This window comes from Condylura cristata, unplaced genomic scaffold (assembly GCF_000260355.1).
Source record: "Condylura cristata isolate star-nosed mole 26May11 unplaced genomic scaffold, ConCri1.0 scaffold00034, whole genome shotgun sequence".
Taxonomy (NCBI): domain Eukaryota; kingdom Metazoa; phylum Chordata; class Mammalia; order Eulipotyphla; family Talpidae; genus Condylura; species Condylura cristata.
The window spans coordinates 12,329,897-12,349,522 of NW_004567135.1; the positions used below are offsets into that span (position 1 = coordinate 12,329,897).

Below are 19,626 nucleotides of genomic sequence, written 5' to 3' on the forward strand. Positions count from 1 at the left end.
CAGTATTTGTAAAGAGATTACCACTCACCATTTTCCATTCTTGGGGTTGGCTGTCTCCGGGTGAATAGGCATCAACTTTGCACACTCCGTTTTGGCTTTGTAACCAGTCAACCCTCTCCGACATCTGGAAGTAGAAAAAAATATATAAAAAGGTCATCAAAAGGACAAGTCGTATATAAGAAGAAATGAGGCAAAAGAAACAATACTTTCAACAGAGACCTTCAGACCCACAAAACTCTAGATATCATCATCCTCAGTTCTCAACAGCGAGAGGATTTCTTACATACCTCTCCAGTGTCAAAGCCAGGACCTGGCATAGGCTAGAGGTGCTTTATGTCAGTTAGCTCAGAAATGAACCTAAGCAGTCCTAAATAACCTGCTCCTGCTCTTTGCAAATTTGCTTAGCAGAACTTCCAGAGTTTGGATTTTCTGTAGATACCCGAATGTCACCCTACTTAAAAGAAAATTCATTTAGTTCTCCCTTGCCTGTTCTTGTCCCACCAACTTTTTTTTTCCCAACTTGCTTTTTAATACATGGTCTTTAATGAATTTTTAGAACACTCATTTAATTATATCAGCAGTACTTCTAGTAGCTCTTCTTAAGATCCACACCTACGCCAATTAGCCAAGGATGCTGGGGGAATTCTCAGGCTCCAGGTTTAGTCAGACTTCAGAATACCAGATGAGAGGTGACATGTGCACCACCCAGGGGACCTTTGTCCATGGATGTCGAGATGCCTGTGCCAATGCTGACACTTCCATAACCCTCCAGCACTTTGCTCTAGTCCCTAATCTCTGCAATGGCACCACTCTCTCTCCTCGGGGTGCCAAGGGAGGAAGCTGATAGTTGTTTTAATTGTCGTCTTCTGCTCTAAACTTCCCTTGGGCTGCGACTTCCCTCCTCTTTCATTTGTAGCTGTTTATTCTTGAAAGCATTGCTTATGTTTGCTTTCTTCATTGCCTCAACTCAAACTGTGTCATAGTCTTCCTTCCACTTCTTTACAAATGGATTTATTATTGCTGTTATTAAAAATAAATTATAAGACCATTCAGTAGCTACTTATTCTTTGTCCCCTGTAGGGCTTGTACCTGTTTTGTGTTCCACTCCTCTGGTCTTTGGTCTTAGGCTCGTCTACTTACCACAGCCCTGTACCCCTTTTTCACAGCCTGACTAATCATCATGACATCCACCCATGAATCATCTACAAGTGTGTAAACCTTCTCTTTGCCTTCTTTTTCCAAGCCAGGCTTGCATGATCAGACATCCATACTGAAGTTTCCCTCCTTTCATTATTAACTTTGCCTAAATGAATATTTCTCAAAACCAAGGTGGAGTATTATGGGCAGATTTTCCTCCCCCATATTCCTAAAATTCTTGTAAAACAGACATATATTCATATTTTTGATGCCAACAAAATATTAATTGAAAACTCATAGTAAGTTTCTAAAGTTTAGCCTTACTTTTTCTAGCAAAATTGTATTTATAATAATTATTTGAATTAAGTGGCACAACATTGGGGGGGTGAATGTGTGATTAATTGGAAAAACTTCTTTTAAAAAAACTTTGAGCTTGGCTTGGCAGGCATCCTCCCTCACAATAAAACCAACACAAATCAGACGCAGCTTACACATATGAAATAAACTTCTTTATTATTGTTGTTATTAAAAATAAATAATAAGACCATTCAGTAGCTACTTATTTTGTCCCCTGTAGGGCTTGTACCTGTTTTGTATTCCACTCAGATGACTGAGCAAGGGAAACAGTTTGTTTCACTTTTCCCAACACTGTAATATAATAGATACTTGGGTGAGCAATGAGTTCTCCATAATGATTAGACTATAGCGTCACCCAGAAAACTGTTTAAGAATACTGATTTTGGGATATAACCCTCCCCAACCTGAAATCTTACTTCAATGGCTTTGAGGTGAGGAAACTTAGGCACTGAATTTATTTCTCCTCCCTCCCTCTTCCTCTCCTTTCCTCCCTTCCTTCATTTTATTATTATTTTTTATTTTTTTTAAAGATTTATTTATTTGTGCATACAGAACTGGGGTACAGGCCAGAGGCTTAGGGGTGGTGAGAGGCTTCACCAGAGACAGAGTGGGGAACAGAACAGGCAGATCCAGATCCATGAAGTACACTGCTGAGGGGAGCAGCGAGTGGGTCAGGAGAGGTCTGCTGCGCCATGTGGTCACCTCCAGGGCAGGTGGAAATCGAACTCATGCGGAAGTGGTTTTAGATTCTCAGTGCTGTACTTTAACCCACTGCACCACCAGGGAATTTCTTAAATCCTCCCTGGGTGTACAATTGCAATTCTAGAGTTGAGAAACCCTGGCCCTGGGCTTATCTAGAGAGACCCTTTGAAAAAGACTGGCCACCTCCAGAAAGATAATTATTCTTTTCTTTAAAAACATTCTCTGAGATTTCCCAACCTTCTTAATATTTTTTAATCCTAACAAAGAGGTTCATATATCTGACACTAAACCCTATATTATCTCTGAGGCGCTGTTATAGATAAACATTCTTATCATTGAATCATTATCACGAAGAACTAAATGAGTGACATTACTATTTGATTAAAGAATTCCAGAGAAGATTTGGAACCAGTTTGTCCTGAACTGTGGACAGTGCAAGTTAGTGTTTAACAAATTAAGCCAATAGCATCTACTAACTTATTTTTTAAAACTACATAGCCCAATTAAAAATCAAATTAAGTATACAAAGGAAGTTATGTGATCACTTACTTTTGCTGAAAGGTGCTGGTATGAGAAAAGCTCCTGAAAAATTTGTTTCTGTCTTTTCTATTCCCAAGTTTATCCACCCCTCTTGCCATGTACTATAAGGAATCTGCAATGGAACGGCACAAATGTCACTAATTTTATACATGAATCTTACTAATTACAAATAATGATTTTAACTTAAAGATTTTTCACATATAGTACACAAGTAGTGAACATCAAAAGACATTCAAAGTTAAATATTTTAAGATTAAAAAAATTAAACACGTTTTTCTTGGTGAATTAAGAAAATGGTTCTTAGATGACAAAAAGACTTCAACTTCTGATCAAAATTTCTGAAGTGACTTGTATTTCTATTTTCAAATTACAGACATATAGGCTTATTTAAAATTAAGAAACTCAATGTTTTTAGCCTAATCTCAAACTTGGAGAAGAAATCAGCTAGAATGGACAAAAATATGTCCCAAATTCCTGGGTCTCAAAGCACCCTAGAAGCTTGAGAGAAATATGCATTATCATGTTTTAAAGGGAATTAACAATATCTACTACCTCCTTTACTCCCTCTAATGAGAGTTTACATAGAAGACACTAGGGAATCATACTTTAATCTTGGCATATCTACCCAAGCCCCTAATAGTGTTCAAGTCCCACCCTTACCTTGTAACTCAAGTCAAAGCTTACAGCCCCATCCATGAAATATTTTCTAAAACTTAATTGAATCTGTTCTGTCATCCAAAATGTTGTCATTATTTTTAACTTTCATATCCCATTTGTATTTTAATGGATTTCCTTCATTAGCAGGACTTTATAAAGGGCAGACACATCCACTTACCTTGGTATTCCTCATAGTAGCTAGTATCTTAAAGCTGGTGCTTAATTATTGTCTACTGAAAGTATGCATATATATATGGAACCTTCCTACTTCTAATTCCAGATAGTTTAACTTTTCTTTTTTAAATGGAAAAATCTGAGAATGGAAAACAAATGACTTACTGAAATTCACAGTTAGTCATATATTTAGGCTTTCTTGAAGTTTGACTCCTTTTGGGGATAAGTTCACCCCAGAAATTTATCCAAGGTATAAGTACTTACCCAATGTTTTATTAATGTAATAATAAAAAAAATATCAACCTTTCAACAGTGTTCTTGTACTTCTTTTACAAGCTCATACCTATTAAGTATCTTAATAAGATGCTACACTTATTAGTTATCCAGTAAACAATTCCACTAAAACATGTCCTAACATTTTAATTCTATTTTCTTTATCTTCTGCATATTTTTCTGCACCAAGATTACACTTTCTACTCCCTAAATTGTCCTGGATAACATCACAAAAAGATATTAAGTATCTTTTTGATGATAATGATATTCAGACTTCCAAATCTCTAAACAGACTTCCCACAGTGAAAAGGAATAGTGGGAAGGAAAATCTAGCAAGTTTAATGGGATAGGTGAATGGATTAATCCATTTCTTAAATTCAAAATCGGTGAATAATATTTTGTTATTAGCATCTTTGCTGTGAATTATCAAAGTTGATTTGATAAAAAGCTAATTTATAGTATATATACATATAAATACTATACAAAGCTAACTATACAAAGCTACTACATACACTGTAAAGACAAACAGACCTTCAAAAACCATTTATTCTAATATAGTCAATTTATAGATTAAGAAACAAAGGCCCAGAAAGGGAATATTAAAACAGGTGGCCATAACCTCGTAAATATTACAACTCTGTTGGCTGACATGCCGGAAGGTGTTTTTTTCTAAGATCAATAGAGGGGTCCTCTGGCCAACAGGCCAAAATATTTCTTTAAAATGCCAATGTGATTACTACCTCAATAATAATTGAGGCGTGCCAGAGAGGGGGCAAAAACATAGGGGTTTGGCTCTGGATACTCAATCTTAGCCCACAGATCCTGTATCCATTGTAAGCAAGCAAGAGGCTCCTGCTTGCTCAAGGCTCCTAAGCTTAGAAAAAGCTTGCATTATGATCAGCATAAATGAAGCTTTTACTGGTTATTACACATCTCATTAAGTTTTGAAATTTATTCAAACAGGTTTTATAACCAGCTTACAAAAGGAAGAATATAATCACATCCATTCTCTTTTCCTCTCTCACTTCCTTTCTCAAAGTGCCTGGCACACGCAGATGCTCAGTAAATTTGGTTGTGGCTGAAATCAGTTCCAACTGATTTTATTTACACAAGGATCCAGCATGTGTGTGCATACACACACACACACACACACATAACATTTGTCTCTTTTAGTGACACTGTTCACTGTGGAGAGATCACTTCTCATGGCTCTGTCCATTTTACTGTCCCTTAGTAATAGCAGTATTCTCTAGTGTCTCGTTAGTACAGATAATTTCTCCACATATGTATAAACATCCTGTCTTTCTCCAATTCTGTACTCTAGTCAAGGCTTACAAATTGTAGTGAGAGGGTGAAAGTGGGTAAGAATTGTGTCTCAGTTTACACAGTCTTGTTATTAGATCATTGAAAAGAACTTTTAAAATAGCCACACAATGAAGCAGAAAAGTCAGCAAGTAGTTAAGTCTCCAGTCTCACTGTCAAATTGGGAAGCAGGGAGGAAGATGCCTCCTACTCATGTACCCCCCAAAATGGCCAAGGAAAGCTGGTCAAATCTACAACAAATGAAGAGTTCAGCAGTAAAGGTGGCAGGTTTAGCTGTAATAGTGCTGATGGAGAAGCTCATTTAAATTAATTTGAAATTAAAATTTAATGAGAAGAAAATTTAAATTGGGCAGAAGATGGAGGCTGGGTTGAACATTAAGAGCTGCCTATCACTTGCCACTGAATGGCCCCTTTTAGCCAGAGAGGATCAGAAAACAGGCTGTTTTATGAGTTCAGTGGGATTTCCTACCTCTGCAGCACTGGAATAGTGAACCGCAAAAGACTCCGGAATATACTTTAAAAGTCAATGAAGATACTGGGATGTTCTTGCTCAGCTCAAGATCTTGTTTCCTCCTCCAACCTACCATGTACCTCCCCCTTGTTGAGACTGGAGAGTGACATCAGAATCAAAGCTGGTGATATCACAGTCTCTATGGCAACAGTGGGGAGGCTGCCAGGGATTGACTGGTGAGGACCTAGGGAAGGGTGATGTTATACTCCAAGGCTTTGATGCTTAGTTTGGAAGGACTGAGTTTGACTTCTCCCTATTCATTTTCTTCTTTACGTGTTTAATTTAGGTAGGTGATATGGATGGGAGAGATTTTGCCAATGGACTCCACTTAAAACAACAGAGTGGTTATTGCACATTAGCAAATCCAGATGGGAGCAGAGAATTAGAATGAGAAGTGAGAAGTGAGTGCTTTTTTTTTTTTTAATGCAAAGTCAATGGAATCACTTCATTGTTGTGGGATCCGTTTTGGATTCTTGTAAGCATCTTTATTGTGTAAAAATTATTTTGGGTTATTTTGCTTAAAGTGACCATCTCTGGATTATAATGCATTTTAGATGGCCAGAGACAAAGCAGCAATCTCCCCTGTGCAGTGTCACCAATGGAAGAACTGTACTGGGTAAATCAGATGAAAAGGCGTTTGGTTGACAATTTCTAGCCTTGAGCTTATTTTATATTAGTACAATCTCCTCAGAAATATCTTAGATACACTAATTCAGGACTGATAGTTTCCACAGAGCTAAAAGAACCTCTGATCAAGGTCACATGATTAAGATAGTCACTGAATTTGACTGTGACTGGCTTATTAAAGGCTTCCTGCTACAGGTTGTTTATTGATGGTCTTTTAAATGTCAGTTCTCAATTTCTTAATCTTTCAAATAATTTGTGCTTGTTGCCCTCTTGAGATCCCTTCTGGCTTGAACATTCTGTGATTTTGACATTTTAGAGGTTTTTTTTTTTTTTTTTGAAGAGAACTGCATGTATAGACATATAGCACTTTGATTTTTTTTTTTTAAAAGATTTATTTATTTATTCATACAGAACTGGGGTACAGGCCAGAGGCTCAGGGACGGTGAGAGGCTTCACCAGAGACAGAGTGGGGAGCAGAACAGGCAGATTGACGAAGTACACTGCTGAGGGGAGCAGCGGGCGGGTCAGGAGAGGTCTGGCTCGCCATGTGGTCTCCTCCGGGGCAGGCGGCAGGCGGGAATCGAACTCATGCGGAAGTGGCTTCAGATTCTCAGTGCTGTGCTTTAACCCGCTGCGCCACCAGGGAGGGCCAGCACTTTGATTTTTAACACCTGTTATGTCATCTGATCCTCACAATAACCTTTGAGGTAACAAGGCAGGTATTAATTTCCCTCTTAAACAGGTATAGAAGCTTGCCCAGGTCAAAACTAGTAACTGGTAGAAATAGGAATTGGGATCTAACATGTTGTTTTTAGTTAATGCTGGAGGTGTAAAGTAACATAATCGACAATGTTACACATTCAGCAATTACACATTACTGATGAAATTAGGTCTTGGGGTCAATTTATCAGAACTAGAAAGTAGGTTTATGTTCCTATCTACCTCAGATTCAAGCATCAGCACATTTTAAGTGCAGTGAGCATAGGATGAGGTAAAAAAAATATGACAGCGTGGTATTTTTAAGCTTCATTAAGTTTCTTTTCACTTCCAATTCCGTTAAGTAGGTGAGTCTGCAGTAAACGCTGGAGTGAAGTGGAGGGGGAACAAGCAATCTTACAAGTCTAACAATAACAGGCAGCCTCTACTCATGACAGGTCTTTTGTCCATCCCAACAACTCACACCTCTTTCTTCCTGAAAACAAAGGACTTCAATAAATTAAGTCTATAAAGAGCTCCCCCAAATCAGTTTGTTTTCTCATAAGCCCCGTGTGGCTGTTTTGGGACAGGTTGCTAGTTGCTGTTATCCACTCAGGGGTCTTGAGGAGCTAGGCAAAATAAAGTAGTTAAAAACAAAAGTGTGGCCACCCTGGTAGCAAAGTGGGTTAAAGCACAGCACTAAGAAACTAAAGCCACTTCAGCATGAGTTCGATCCCCACCCCAGAGGTGACCCACATTGGAGTGGCAGACCTCTCCTGACCCACCCGCTGCTCCCCTCAGCAGTGTACTTCATCAGTCTGCCTGTTCTGCTCCCCACTCTGTCTCTGGTGAGTCCTCTCACCCCTGCACCTCTGGCCTGTACCCAGTTCTGTATGCATCAATCAATCTTTAAAAAAACAAACAAACACGCAAGTATTAAGTCTAATCATTGCGGAATCTCCTCAGGCTCTACACACCTCTTTCGAGAACAACGTAGATTCTCAAAGGGGTACAAAGTTAGAAATAACCAAAGAAAAACATTGTCCTACAGAGACCCACTTAGCATATCTTTCTAGAAAAAATGTGTAAATGGCATTCGTGCCACTAAAATGTGGATACTAGATGTCATTCACCGCTGGAAGCACACTCAAACACGCTCCTGTTCTGTGTCCCTAGGTTAGCATGTCGGGTGGTGGTGGTGCTCTGACCAGTCCATGACAGCAGATGGAGTGATGGCCTCCTGGGACTGGGTGTCAGGGGTCACCTACGAACAGAGAGAGGCTTGAGCTGAACGCGCCTGGAAAATAGAGAGCAAAGCCCTGGACACAATGTGTTCTCCGGCTCAAGGCGCACGTATTTTTCCCGGCACGTTCTCATTTCTATTGCTATTTCCGTCCCTCCCGCTTTCCTCCGCCCCACTCCTTTTGAACACCCTTTCTCCCCGGGGCGCTCCGCGAGCGCAGAGGCTACACCCCCTCTTCTTCCCGGCTCGCTAAGGATTTTCAGGAAACTGAGCTGAGAGTCAGGAAAGCTGAGCTCCTTCAGCTCGGGCTCTGCCTTTCCGTGTGCCCTTGAGTCAGTCACAGCTGGGTTTCAGGTTCCTCGGCGCTAAAATCAGCTTTGTGGTACATTCGAGAGGAATTTTTATTTCCTTTCTTCTTTTTCCGCTTCATGGCCTGTCCCTTCCAGCCCCAAGGCCTTCCCCAACAACCTTCCTTTTTTTTTATATATATAACAGTTTATTTTTACATCATTTTGTACTTTTTTTTTTCCCATCTCAATTGTATTCCCCGCGGGTTTCCCATCACCAAGTCACCCGTGTCCCCAGCACCTTCCCATTCCCACCCGCTCTTTTTAATCCGTGTGAGCGCCTGCGCGAACGGGCGGGGAAGATCAATTTTGACCCAACCTAGCAGCCGTAGTTGGCCCAGGGGCCGGTGGTGGGGAATTGTGGGAGAAGATGGCGGCCGCCGTTCATCCCCGGGTTGTCCGAGCCCTGCCAATGTCACGTAAGTGTCACCCGAGCGGTGGCCCCCGATCGGGATTTTGGGGCTGGGATCTAAAGTTTTGACTGTATCTGTCACGCCAGCTCTCCCGGCTTCCTTGTTTTTTTTTTTTTTTCAGGTCTGGAGCAGTCCCTAGAGTTTTCCCTTTCTCGGTCCCCGAATCGCTTGTTAATTGTACACTCGGGGAAAGGATCTGATCCCCGAGGGCTTGAGCAATGGAAAGAGAAGGGGAGAAAGTGGGGAACTTGTAATGGATTAGGAGAATCAGAGGAGTTTTGCTACGGTTGTAAGGGTTTGGAGTTCTGAGGAATATTTGTGTGGGTGGCGGGAGAGGGGGAGGAATAGGAAAGTGGAGAGAAGATTCTTCTTGTATTGACTTTATGGTCGTGTTCTAACCCTTAGTCGTTCTCAACTTCAGGTTCTCCGGGTCACAGTACAAATGATAAAACCACAATATCAGGGGATTTCAGAGAATACTAAATTAAGTTCTTATAAAACCACCTTTTAAATCAAAGGTATCTACACAGATACGGAGTGTTTTAAGTCCAGGTGCTGCGGTCTGAGACACGAGTGATGCTCAGAGGGAGAAGAAACAGGACATGGTAGAAAGGAAAAGGATGAGAGGAAAGAAGACAGTAGAATTTGTCTAAGTATCGCTCATTTTCTGTTCTGATTGAGTCCGTTGTCACCTTCCTCTAAGCGAAAACATACATGGCTCTCCCACTCACAAAATCGGGGCTACGATTATATTTCGTCATCATTTTTTCATTTTTTTTTTTTACAAACACACCCCATGAATCAACTTCCAAAAATTGTGTTTTTGGCATTACAGAATGTCACTTGCTGTCAAAATTAGCTGCGGATCAGAATCATACTTAGGAGACTTATAAAATATAGAAATGGACTTATTTTACAGCTGTGGAATTAAAACTTTTGAATTGGCCTCTTGCACCTTCAGTTTTACAAAGTTCCACGAGTAGTTTTGATGTTCAGCTTCTGGTGAGAACCAAGGGTCACTGTTTTATTTTCCATCTTAGAGTTCTTACATACCACTAGGAAGGTGCTTGGTGTACATCACTTATAGTGGATGTTCTTATAGCTATCATTTCTTTGCAGAGAGACTTGCTGGGCTTTGTTAAACTTAATTGGTGTCATAATATATAGACTGAACGACAACTGCTAGCTATTGATGCCTGTACACTCACATAAATACTATACCTTAGTTTTTTTAGATTTATTTATTTATGCATACAAGAACTGGAGTACAGCCTGAGGTGTGTGTGTGTGTGAGAGAGAGAGAGAGAGACAGACAGACAGACAGACAGAGAGACAGAGAGAGAATATTCACCATAGTGGGGAGCAGAACAGGCAGAGAGACTGAATATACTGCTAAGGGGAGCAGCAGGCGAGACAGCAGGCTGCGCCATGTGGGTCATCACCTCCCTGTCTGGGGATTGAACTTGTGCTGCAGTGGCTGCAGATAGCTTCATAGTGCTGCGCCTTAAGCCCTTGCATAACCAGTGAGGCCCCAGTACTGTACCTTATGAAGAAATAGAAGATCCTGCTATGTTGTCCTGTCACTTTAGCCCCATTTTCTTTACCCCTTTATACCACATCTCATCAGAAGAGTTATTTCTACTCCTCTAACCACTTCTGGCCTCACATTCTCTCTTCTGTTTGCTCGTGTCAGGTTAGTCCCACTGCTGCAGTGAAACCCACTCTTGTTAAGACCCTTTCAAACCAGCGTTTTCCAGATCCTGTAATCTCATCTATTTTACTTTTCAGCAGTGTTTCATAGGGTTAACTAACCTCTCCTCAAAACATTTTATTTCGCTTCTGGATGCCGTTTTATTTTTCCCCTTTTACTTTATTGGGCTGCTTTTCATCATCTTTGCTGCCTTTTAGGCTAGTCATGAGACTTTCCTGAGTCTAAGTTTCCTCATCTGTAAAGTGGCAGTAAAAAGTAGCAATAAAAAGATAGTACCTATTAAGTACTTAGAATAACGCTGAACGCTTGTAAGTTTAGCTGTTATGTCATTATGTGTCTGAACTGTTATACTTGTTTTTAATCTCTGGTTTCAGTCACTAGACTTTTTACCAATTCTGTGGTTTTGAGTAGGGAAAGACTGACTGTTGGGCAGAGTGCCCCTGGAAATTCATGCCCAGAAAACGAACACAGATCTTCGCTTCCTTTTCTTCATTCCTTCCTTCTGCCCTCCCATCTGTCTTCCTTTCTTCTTTTCTTCCATATCAGCTTTCCTTTTCTTCATAGATTTTGTAATGTAATTCTTATTTGTTTCTTTCAGCTTCTCCCCAATTTATACTAAGGTCCAGAGTTTGCTGATTGGAGCTAAAGTTCTTCAGTACTTTAAACCGTTTAGTGGTTTCTATTACATGAAAGTTAGGTAATTTGTTCTAAAACTCAGCTTTGGTAAGTTTCAAGGGACTTGAAAGGTGGAGTATATCTGAAGGATTTTTACATTCCTGCCACATGAAGAATAGTTGATGGAGGTTAGCCTGGAGAAGAGAATACTTAGTGGGGATATAATTGGTACTCTTAAATGTAAAGAGATTAGATTTGGTCTTCATCATCACATGGGCGTAAAAGCTACCGAGAAGCAGTTGTTGAGCTTTCACGTGGTAGAAGCTCCTAATAAATGGCTCTGACATGACTCCAATAGTGGCCTGCTCTACGAAGTCGTGATTTCCTCAGCCTTGCAGATATTCAGGCTAATGCCAAGTGGTCTGTTTGCCCATGTACTATAGAGGAGATGTTAAGCACTGTGCAACTTAACTTTCCCAAGTTAATGGGAAAGAAATTTGGGAGGTTTAACTTATTAACCTATCTAAAAGCCAAAAATTCTTTTTTTCAAGCATACCACTTTTTATCTTCACTTTTGATGATTTCTGGCACTTTTAAAAAATAACCTTCCCTATTAACAGGTCCTTTGTTTCTAACTCATCATCTGTATTTTTCATTATCATAGCTTGTCCCATATAAGTCTTTGCTGTTCCCTGCATGGGGCCTGTTCATTCCCACTCTGTTGTTACATGTTTTGTTTCATGTGGAAATGTATTCTTTCATTATTTGTCTTTAAATACAGTCTCAAAGCACCATCTCCAGGAATCTTTCTTGATGATTATTTTACTGCTCCCTGACTTGCATTCTCTTGGCTTCTCTCACCATGGAAGTTTATAAACTCTTAATTTGGAGCTGCTTAATATTTATTTGTCTTTTTAAATGAGATTTCTCTTCCTAAATTAATTATATCTTACAAGGGAGGGAGTTTACTTTCTAGTTTTTATGTTTTCGCCCATCTTCTCTGGATCCTTTGTTGTAACAGTTTGTGTTTATTATTGCTGTTGGCACTTAATAAATGATGAGTTGCTACCAGATAGTGTTAAAAATTTCAGGAAAAGCAGCTGTTTGTATTTGTGTCACTTCTATATTGACATTGCCCTTCTGTACCCCCGGGGGTTTTGTTTCAGGTTCTTCTATTGCTGCTCTCAATGCATTGGTGTGCCATGGCCCTGCCCAGCGCCAGATCCACCATGCCGTCATGCCTCACGGGAAAGGGGGGCGTTCCTCGGTCAGTGGGGTTGTGGCCACTGTGTTTGGAGCAACAGGCTTCCTGGGCCGATACGTAGTCAACCACCTTGGTAAGTAAAGGTCCTTGTATTCAAAATACTCTGGTGCTATTTCATAGGGTTGCTTAATGAGAAGTGCTGAGCTGTGTCTCCTTTCATTTAACAATATAATGTGTTACTCCTCTTTTGGGTTTCTATAATTTTGATCTGCACTCCCAGACTTTCTGTATATGATATTTGGGAATGGACGACTCTGAAAACCTAGTGTGACAAAATACGCTTATTGTCAAAGTATTGATTGTACTAGAATTTAAATATTGTTTAAATCAGTGCCATTTAGGTATTATGTTGGATTGACCCCTATTTCAATCTCTTCATTTTTTAGGTCGGATGGGCTCACAGGTTATCATACCCTATCGGTGTGAACCATATGACGTCATGCACCTTCGCCCTATGGGTGACTTGGGCCAAATCATCTTTCTGGTAAGAGTCCGAGTGACTGATTATTGGAACTGACAAATATAAGTGGCCAATGTCATTTTTAGGAGGAAGGAGCAGTGTGATAAAGCAGCAGTTTGGTACCAGAATGGACTGAGCCTGTCTGTGGGGCATTCTGGTAGACTTTGTACTATTAGTGGGCAAACTTTCTGTATATGGCCAGATAAAAAATACTTTAGGCTTTGCAGTTCACAGACTACTTTGTCCTAATTACTCCACTCTGTCCTTATGGCTGGAAAGCAACGACAGGTAGTACGTATGGAGGAGAATGTGTTCAGTAAAACTACAGGTAGACAGCTGGCTGGATTTGCTGATGGGTCGTAATTTGCCAGTCTCTGTTCTAGATGTCTGCTGTCCACTACCCTAAGCATGTGAGTCTCTTGAAATGTGGCTGAGTGGGGGTGTGCTATGAGTATAAAATAGCCAGCAGGTTTCAAGCATTAGTTAGGAAGAAAATAATATATAATGTATCATCAATATTTGTTTTATATTGACTACAGATTGAAATGACATTGTGTTATATTGGCAGAAGAAAGCTTATTATTAAAACGAATTCCTTTTTTTTTTTTTTAGGTCTTCTAATTGTAGCTAGTAGAAAATTCAGAATTACATGACTCATTTCTATTAGCCAGTATTTCTGTGGACAGAGAAAATCACAAGTAGCCAGTTTTATAACTTGTTTTTCTTGGCATTAACTTAGAAAAGTCCTTCCTGATATTCCCTGTTGCTTAATTTGAAAGTTCTTCCTTTAGAACTGTAATTGCCAGGGGGTACATTTGGGGGCTTGAGGTGACGGATAACCTTTAAGGATGGGTTAAAGTTCTGCGGACTCTCTCCTGGTCGTGACAGCTACTGGAGGCCATACTTGTTTATGAGATTAACGTCAGGAGTGCCAGGTGCCCTATGAAGCACAGCACAGGGCCTTTCCAGGGAGCCTGGGTGACCCCAGCAAGCAGCACCCTGGCGCTCATCTTCCCTGCTTATGTCCTGGGTACATCAGTTTCCGCACTGCACACCTTCCCCCTTTAAGAAATGGTAAACACCTCTGCTGTCAGATCCGTATAGAAATTTTGACTTTTTTTGAGCAGTGTTTTCATTGATACTTTCCCGAATATTCACAAACTAAGTATATGATATAATAGTTATATTGGAAATTCCTGATTCTAAGGAGCTGTTCATTTCCAAAATTTGATTCTCCAATACCGTCTTGGCATTACACTTAAAGGAGCCTACCTTTTTTCCTGGTTCTTTGTGACTAAAGTTGATATCACCTTATCGGTCTTTAAAAGTAATGTCTTTCATGAGTGAAAGTTGAAAACTCACTAGCTTGCAGATGGGTAGTCGTGGGAACTGAACCATAAGCCAGGGACTCAGGGGGCAGGTGTTTGCGGAGTATCCGCCGTGTCCCGGCTTTCGGCTCTGCTCTGAGCACGTCTTGGTGAGCCAGACTGCAGGAGCTCAGAGTCTTAACAGGGTACAGACACTAGTCATGCGCCTTAGCTGTGGTGGTGTTTAGGAAGGGGCAAGTCCAGGGAAGGTGTAACAGCGGTGGACGCAGCCTTCGTTTTACTACTGCTGTTTACTTTTGAGAAGGAAGGCCCACCGCCGGTGTGGGGCTTTGAGCCTTCTGACTGAATCAGTTTGACACTGCTGTCTCCTCTCCCAGCCTGAGTGTGCCCTGTGGCCATTATCCCTGGGAGTCTGATTTCCTCTTGATTCTTCCTCTCCAGGCCTCAGCCAGACTCTTCTACTCTGTGGCTCTTCCTCTTCCACCCTTGATATGTTTTCTGCAAAACTTTTATACAGAGTTGCCAATTTTTGGTTGACTTTGTCATTTTTTTGGGCTGCAGGTCTTACTCATAGCCCTGAAGTAGGTTATAGCTTCAGATTTTGCATGAAGCTTAGAGAGATCACCTGTACACAGTAAATGCCAGATAGGAATTTGTGCTTTGCCCTGCTCCAAAGCTGCTCTTCTCTACTTTCTCTTGTACTGCCTCTCCATCATCAGTTGCTAACTAGTTCTTCATTTTTAACTTGGAAAGCCCTGTACCTTTGGCCAGGATTATTTAATCCCAGTCACTATTTTGGACAGGTGATACCTACCTGACTTAAGTCCTGAGCAACTGCTCAGAAATAGAATTCCACACAGAAATCGCCATGCCTCGCCCTGAGGTTTCTGCAGGTCGCTTCTTTTGCAGTATTGTTTTCATGTCTTTAAGTAGAAATGATGACTAGATCTGGGATTTCAATGAAGGAAGAGTTAAAAAGAAACACGAAAGTAGTCAGGAATGCTATGAAGTCAACTTCATATTAGCCTTTAAGAAATACTCCTTTGATCACCGGTCTTTAACTAGCTCCTGCTAAATATTCGGAGTACATTTACCTCCTTGGTTCTCTGGGTATGTTTCAGGAAAGGACTTGGGCTCTTTTACTAAACCATATGGATCAGTGGGGTGGGCAGAAATCGATGCAGCCTGTTCTGTCATTTGACTGCCTGCATAAATGTACTTTGATTTGCATCCAGAGAGTGAGAAAATCAGCAGGGAGTTGGAGACCTCAGAATCATTTCTGTTGTGATGAATGGAGCCTGCATGAATCGGCATTGTGTCGTGGCTACAGCAGCTCTCCCATCCACAGCTTATGGGGCGAGGGGCTGTACAGAAGTGTCCGATGCCAGGGTGCGCCTGTGGTTTACGTGATTTGTTCCTGCTGTTTTAGGAGTGGGACGCGAGAAATAAGGATTCCATCCGGAGGGCTGTGGAGCACAGCAACGTGGTCATCAACCTAGTTGGGCGAGAATGGGAAACCAGGTATGTGTCTGGCCCCTTTCTTAGCCTGCACTGCCCGTGGGTTCAGGGGCAGGCTTGGGGTAGCTCCTTCGTGCCCGGCATTGTACTTGTGGCATTTTCCGGGAGGCCTTCCATAAGCAGTGGTTGAACTGCCATTACCGTACCAAGGAGCTCTGAGGAATTAGTGTGCAGTGAGTGCGGTGTAAGTGAGCAGTGTTGTGTGTCGCCAACACGCAGCCAGCAGGGATGGTCACCAGCTTGATGCAAGGGCCAGTGAGGACTAGCACCTACATCTGGCCAGGGAGAAGCTTAGGGTCTGCCTGACCCACTGTTCAACAAGCTGCACAGTAGTTTTTCTTTGTAGACAGTGTCTCTCTGTTCACACTGGCACTCTCAGATGACAGGAGTGCTGGCTGACAGCTCTTCTTAGCTGTAGTCTGGGTCATTTACCCACAAACAGTGTTTGGATCGTGTATTTCCACAACCTTTGTTCACACTTCTCTTTTATTTTTCCCAGCATTTATGAAAGTTTGACTTAGATTTGTCTGTCTCATCACATAATTTTAAGTTCTTTGATGACTTGGAGGGTCTTAGTCAACTTTATTTCCCCTGTAGTCATGAACACAGCGCCTTATATGGTGTGAGCACTTAATGTGGACTCAGTTGGTCACAGTTCTTTTTCTTCCCTGAGGGGAACAAAAACCCAGGGAGGGGTGAGAAGAGGGTCTCCCAGTCCCAGCACTCCCTTCCTGCCCACCAACCAGTGCAGCCACATTCTTTTTAAGGGCTGCAACCCTGGGACGCCTTGAGGATACAGAATGTTGTCTGTGCTGTTCAGAAGCTATTACATACTGACAGCAGGCCAGTGAAAGAAAATGCAATAAAAAAAAAATACACAAATTTTGACTGGGTTAAAAACTTGCTGTTTGATGTTTATCATACATTTTAACAATATATGAGAACCAGTCTATCACAGAGAACTTTGAAATCCCGAGTCATGTGTTCACTAATCTCTGTTTACTTTTTCTTCCAGAAACTTTGATTTTGAAGATGTTTATGTCAAGATTCCCCAGGCAATTGCTCAAGTGTCCAAGGAAGCCGGGATTGAAAAATTCATTCATGTTTCACACCTGAATGCTGATATTAAGAGCTCTTCTAGATACCTGAGAAACAAGGTAATAGCAAGTTGATTGGGGAGTGGTTCGCAGAGCTGACTTTCTGGCCCCTTTGAAGCCTGAGTTGAGAAGATTTCTTATTGACATGTCCAGATTTCAAAGATTCAGAGGGGGCATGTGTGTGACACACACACACACACACACACACACACACACACACACACACACACACACACACACACACACACACACATATACTGGTTGTTGGCAAACTGGTCAGTGATAGTTGAGAGCCAGTGTTCAGGGCCAGAGCCCAGAGTGTAGGTGATGAAGACTGAACAGAGCGGAGGCCCTGGGGACAGCAGGGCAGGAGGCAATTTTTAAAGTGGTTTGGTAAGACGATGTGAGGGGGCAGGATTTGAGGGGGCAAGTGGTGGTGGATTTTTTTTCTCTGAAGGTGGAAGCTCTTGGCGTTTTTTAGTACTGGCAGGAAGGGGGTAGTAGAGAGAGCGAGACTGACATGGGAGAGAGTGGGGCAGGCAGGCTCCTCAGAAGGAAGTGGCCAGAGCAAGGGAGAGCGGCAGATGAGAAGGGAAGAGGACATCACCAGAGAAGCCAGCACCCAGGGAGGCCCAGGTCGCCTTGATGTCAGGGGAAGGGAGTGGGGGTGGAAAGAAAGATGGAATTAGGGTCCCTTGTCTCTGTGGGGCAAGAGGCTCTGTGTAGGTGTGAGTGGAGGCAGTGCAGGGAGCTGCTCAGCAGTTGAGTTGGGGGGGGCGAGCGCCCAGCCCACCCTCCGCTGGCTGTGCCCTGCGGCCGCATCCTCAGCCGTGGCCTCCAGCACACCCGCTGCTAGACAGCACGAAACCAGAGACTGACAGACGGAAGCACGGAGGCTAGGGAAGCCTACTCTGGTTTTTCTTTTTCTTCTTTTTCAACTTCCCTGGAATAAAAATGGGAAGAAACCCAGTAGCTAGAAGAGAAAGGACGTGTGTGTGTGGTGTGTGTGTGTGTGTGTGTGTGTGTGTGTGTGTGTGTGTGGGGTGTGGCTGAGTTTTATGAATACAGTTCCCTTCGTCTGGAGGAAGAGTGGGTCCCTGAAGTATAGGCAGTGTCCCGACCGTGGAGAGAATGCAGGCGTTTTCACCCGTGTCAGTTCAGTTTGTTGGTTGTTTATTTTAGGCTGTTGGAGAGAAAGAGGTGAGAGATGCCTTTCCAGAAGCCATCATCATAAAACCATCGGACATCTTTGGAAGAGAGGACCGATTCCTCAATTATTTTGCAAGTATGTCTTTCTTACTAGCAGAGAGAAGATGCTGAATTTGAGATTCAGCGCAAATTCGCAGTCTGACTTGGCGGATGAGCACGGTTTTCCTCCCCTCGGTTGTCTTTGCTTGTCAGCTTGTGCCTCGTGCTCTGCATTGCTCTGTGTCCCAGAAGCGCCTCAGATGGGGGTTGGGGGTGGGGGAGGATGTGGACTTGGGAGTAGGGCACCGGGGTTGTTTCGGCCCTGGCACGAACTGTGCTTAGCGTAGCTATATAGCTTTGGTTTATGGTAAGAGGCGAGCCATTGCTTTTTCTTTTTGCCCCAAGTAAGTGGAATGATGATCTGAGCATCTGCACTCACCGTGTTCTGCGCTCCGCTTTCTACCAGCAGCTTCCCCTGCAGCTCTGTGCCCTGGGGCTGGCGCCCGATCCCTGTGCCCCTCTGTTGCACGGGCTGCGTCTAGGGACTGGCCGCTCGTCGGGCAGGACGGCGCGGCGGGCAGGACGGCGCGGAGCACGGGCCTCGCCACAGCTTCGCCTTGTCCTGTGTCCTCACACATTGACCGTTTCACTTTCCCTGTTATTTGAACAGCAGTGGTCCTCCTTATACAATCATTAGCTTCCTCAGTGCCAGCCACTTTTATTATTTTCAGTGTGTTGAGTGGTTGTTGGGTCTCACCACCACTTAGGGCTTCTGAAACGAGCTCTCTCTCTTGGGCCAGATATCCGCTGGTTTGGTGGTGTGCCTCTCACCAACCTGGGCTTGAAGACAGAGAAGCAGCCCGTGTATGTAAGTACCCTGGATGAAGGGACTTCAGCTGAACTCAGATTTAGGTGATCTGTTTTCTGGTTTTATTCTAATACTCTAACTGTTATTTTCTTCTTTATCAACTTGTTTCATCTAGTTGCCTCACAGAAAATCTAAGGTACATGCATTCTCTGTGTCTTCACTAGTTCCTTCACTCACAGCAAATTTATTGGACCCTTCATGTGCTAATAAACACAACATTCCTTGTTACGGTGGAGATAGTGAGGTTAATTGCACAGACACATTCTCAACAGAGAAATTTCATGCGGGGTGGTAGGTGCTGCAGTACAGGAGATGGTAGGTGCTTGCATCCGGGGCTTGACAGGTTCAGACCTGAGGATCGGGACCGACGGGACCGACGCAAATGGCTAGAAGGCCATTGGGGAAGAGCGTTCCACGGGCGACAGGTCAGGAGCAGGACGGACTGTACTAGATTGATCCAGGGAGCACGACCGATTCTGTATTAGGTTGATTGATCCAGGGAGTGCGACCGATTCTGTATTAGGTAGATTGATCCAGGGAGCGCGACCGATTCTGTATTAGGTTGATTGATCCAGGG

General features: G+C 42.6%; 2 protein-coding genes across 2 annotated transcripts in view; one reads left to right on the forward strand and one right to left on the reverse strand.

Annotated features, from left to right (window-relative positions):
• The window catches only part of AKAP3 (A kinase (PRKA) anchor protein 3), a 9,461-nt gene extending 9,337 nt beyond the window's left edge, over positions 1 to 124 (reverse strand). Inside the window, exon 1 of the mRNA XM_004692860.1 lies at positions 29 to 124. Coding sequence (XP_004692917.1) covers positions 29 to 124 — 96 coding nt within the window. The remainder of the gene's footprint in view (positions 1 to 28) is intronic.
• Positions 125 to 8,904: 8,780 nt separating this feature from the next.
• Positions 8,905 to 19,626, forward strand: part of NDUFA9 (NADH dehydrogenase (ubiquinone) 1 alpha subcomplex, 9, 39kDa) — a 16,715-nt gene continuing 5,993 nt past the window's right edge. Inside the window, exons 1-7 of the mRNA XM_012732625.1 lie at positions 8,905 to 9,006; positions 12,493 to 12,663; positions 12,977 to 13,074; positions 15,808 to 15,899; positions 16,912 to 17,053; positions 18,176 to 18,278; positions 18,982 to 19,049. Of these exons, the coding sequence (XP_012588079.1) occupies positions 8,958 to 9,006; positions 12,493 to 12,663; positions 12,977 to 13,074; positions 15,808 to 15,899; positions 16,912 to 17,053; positions 18,176 to 18,278; positions 18,982 to 19,049 (723 nt within the window). The 5' untranslated portion in view covers positions 8,905 to 8,957. The remainder of the gene's footprint in view (positions 9,007 to 12,492; positions 12,664 to 12,976; positions 13,075 to 15,807; positions 15,900 to 16,911; positions 17,054 to 18,175; positions 18,279 to 18,981; positions 19,050 to 19,626) is intronic.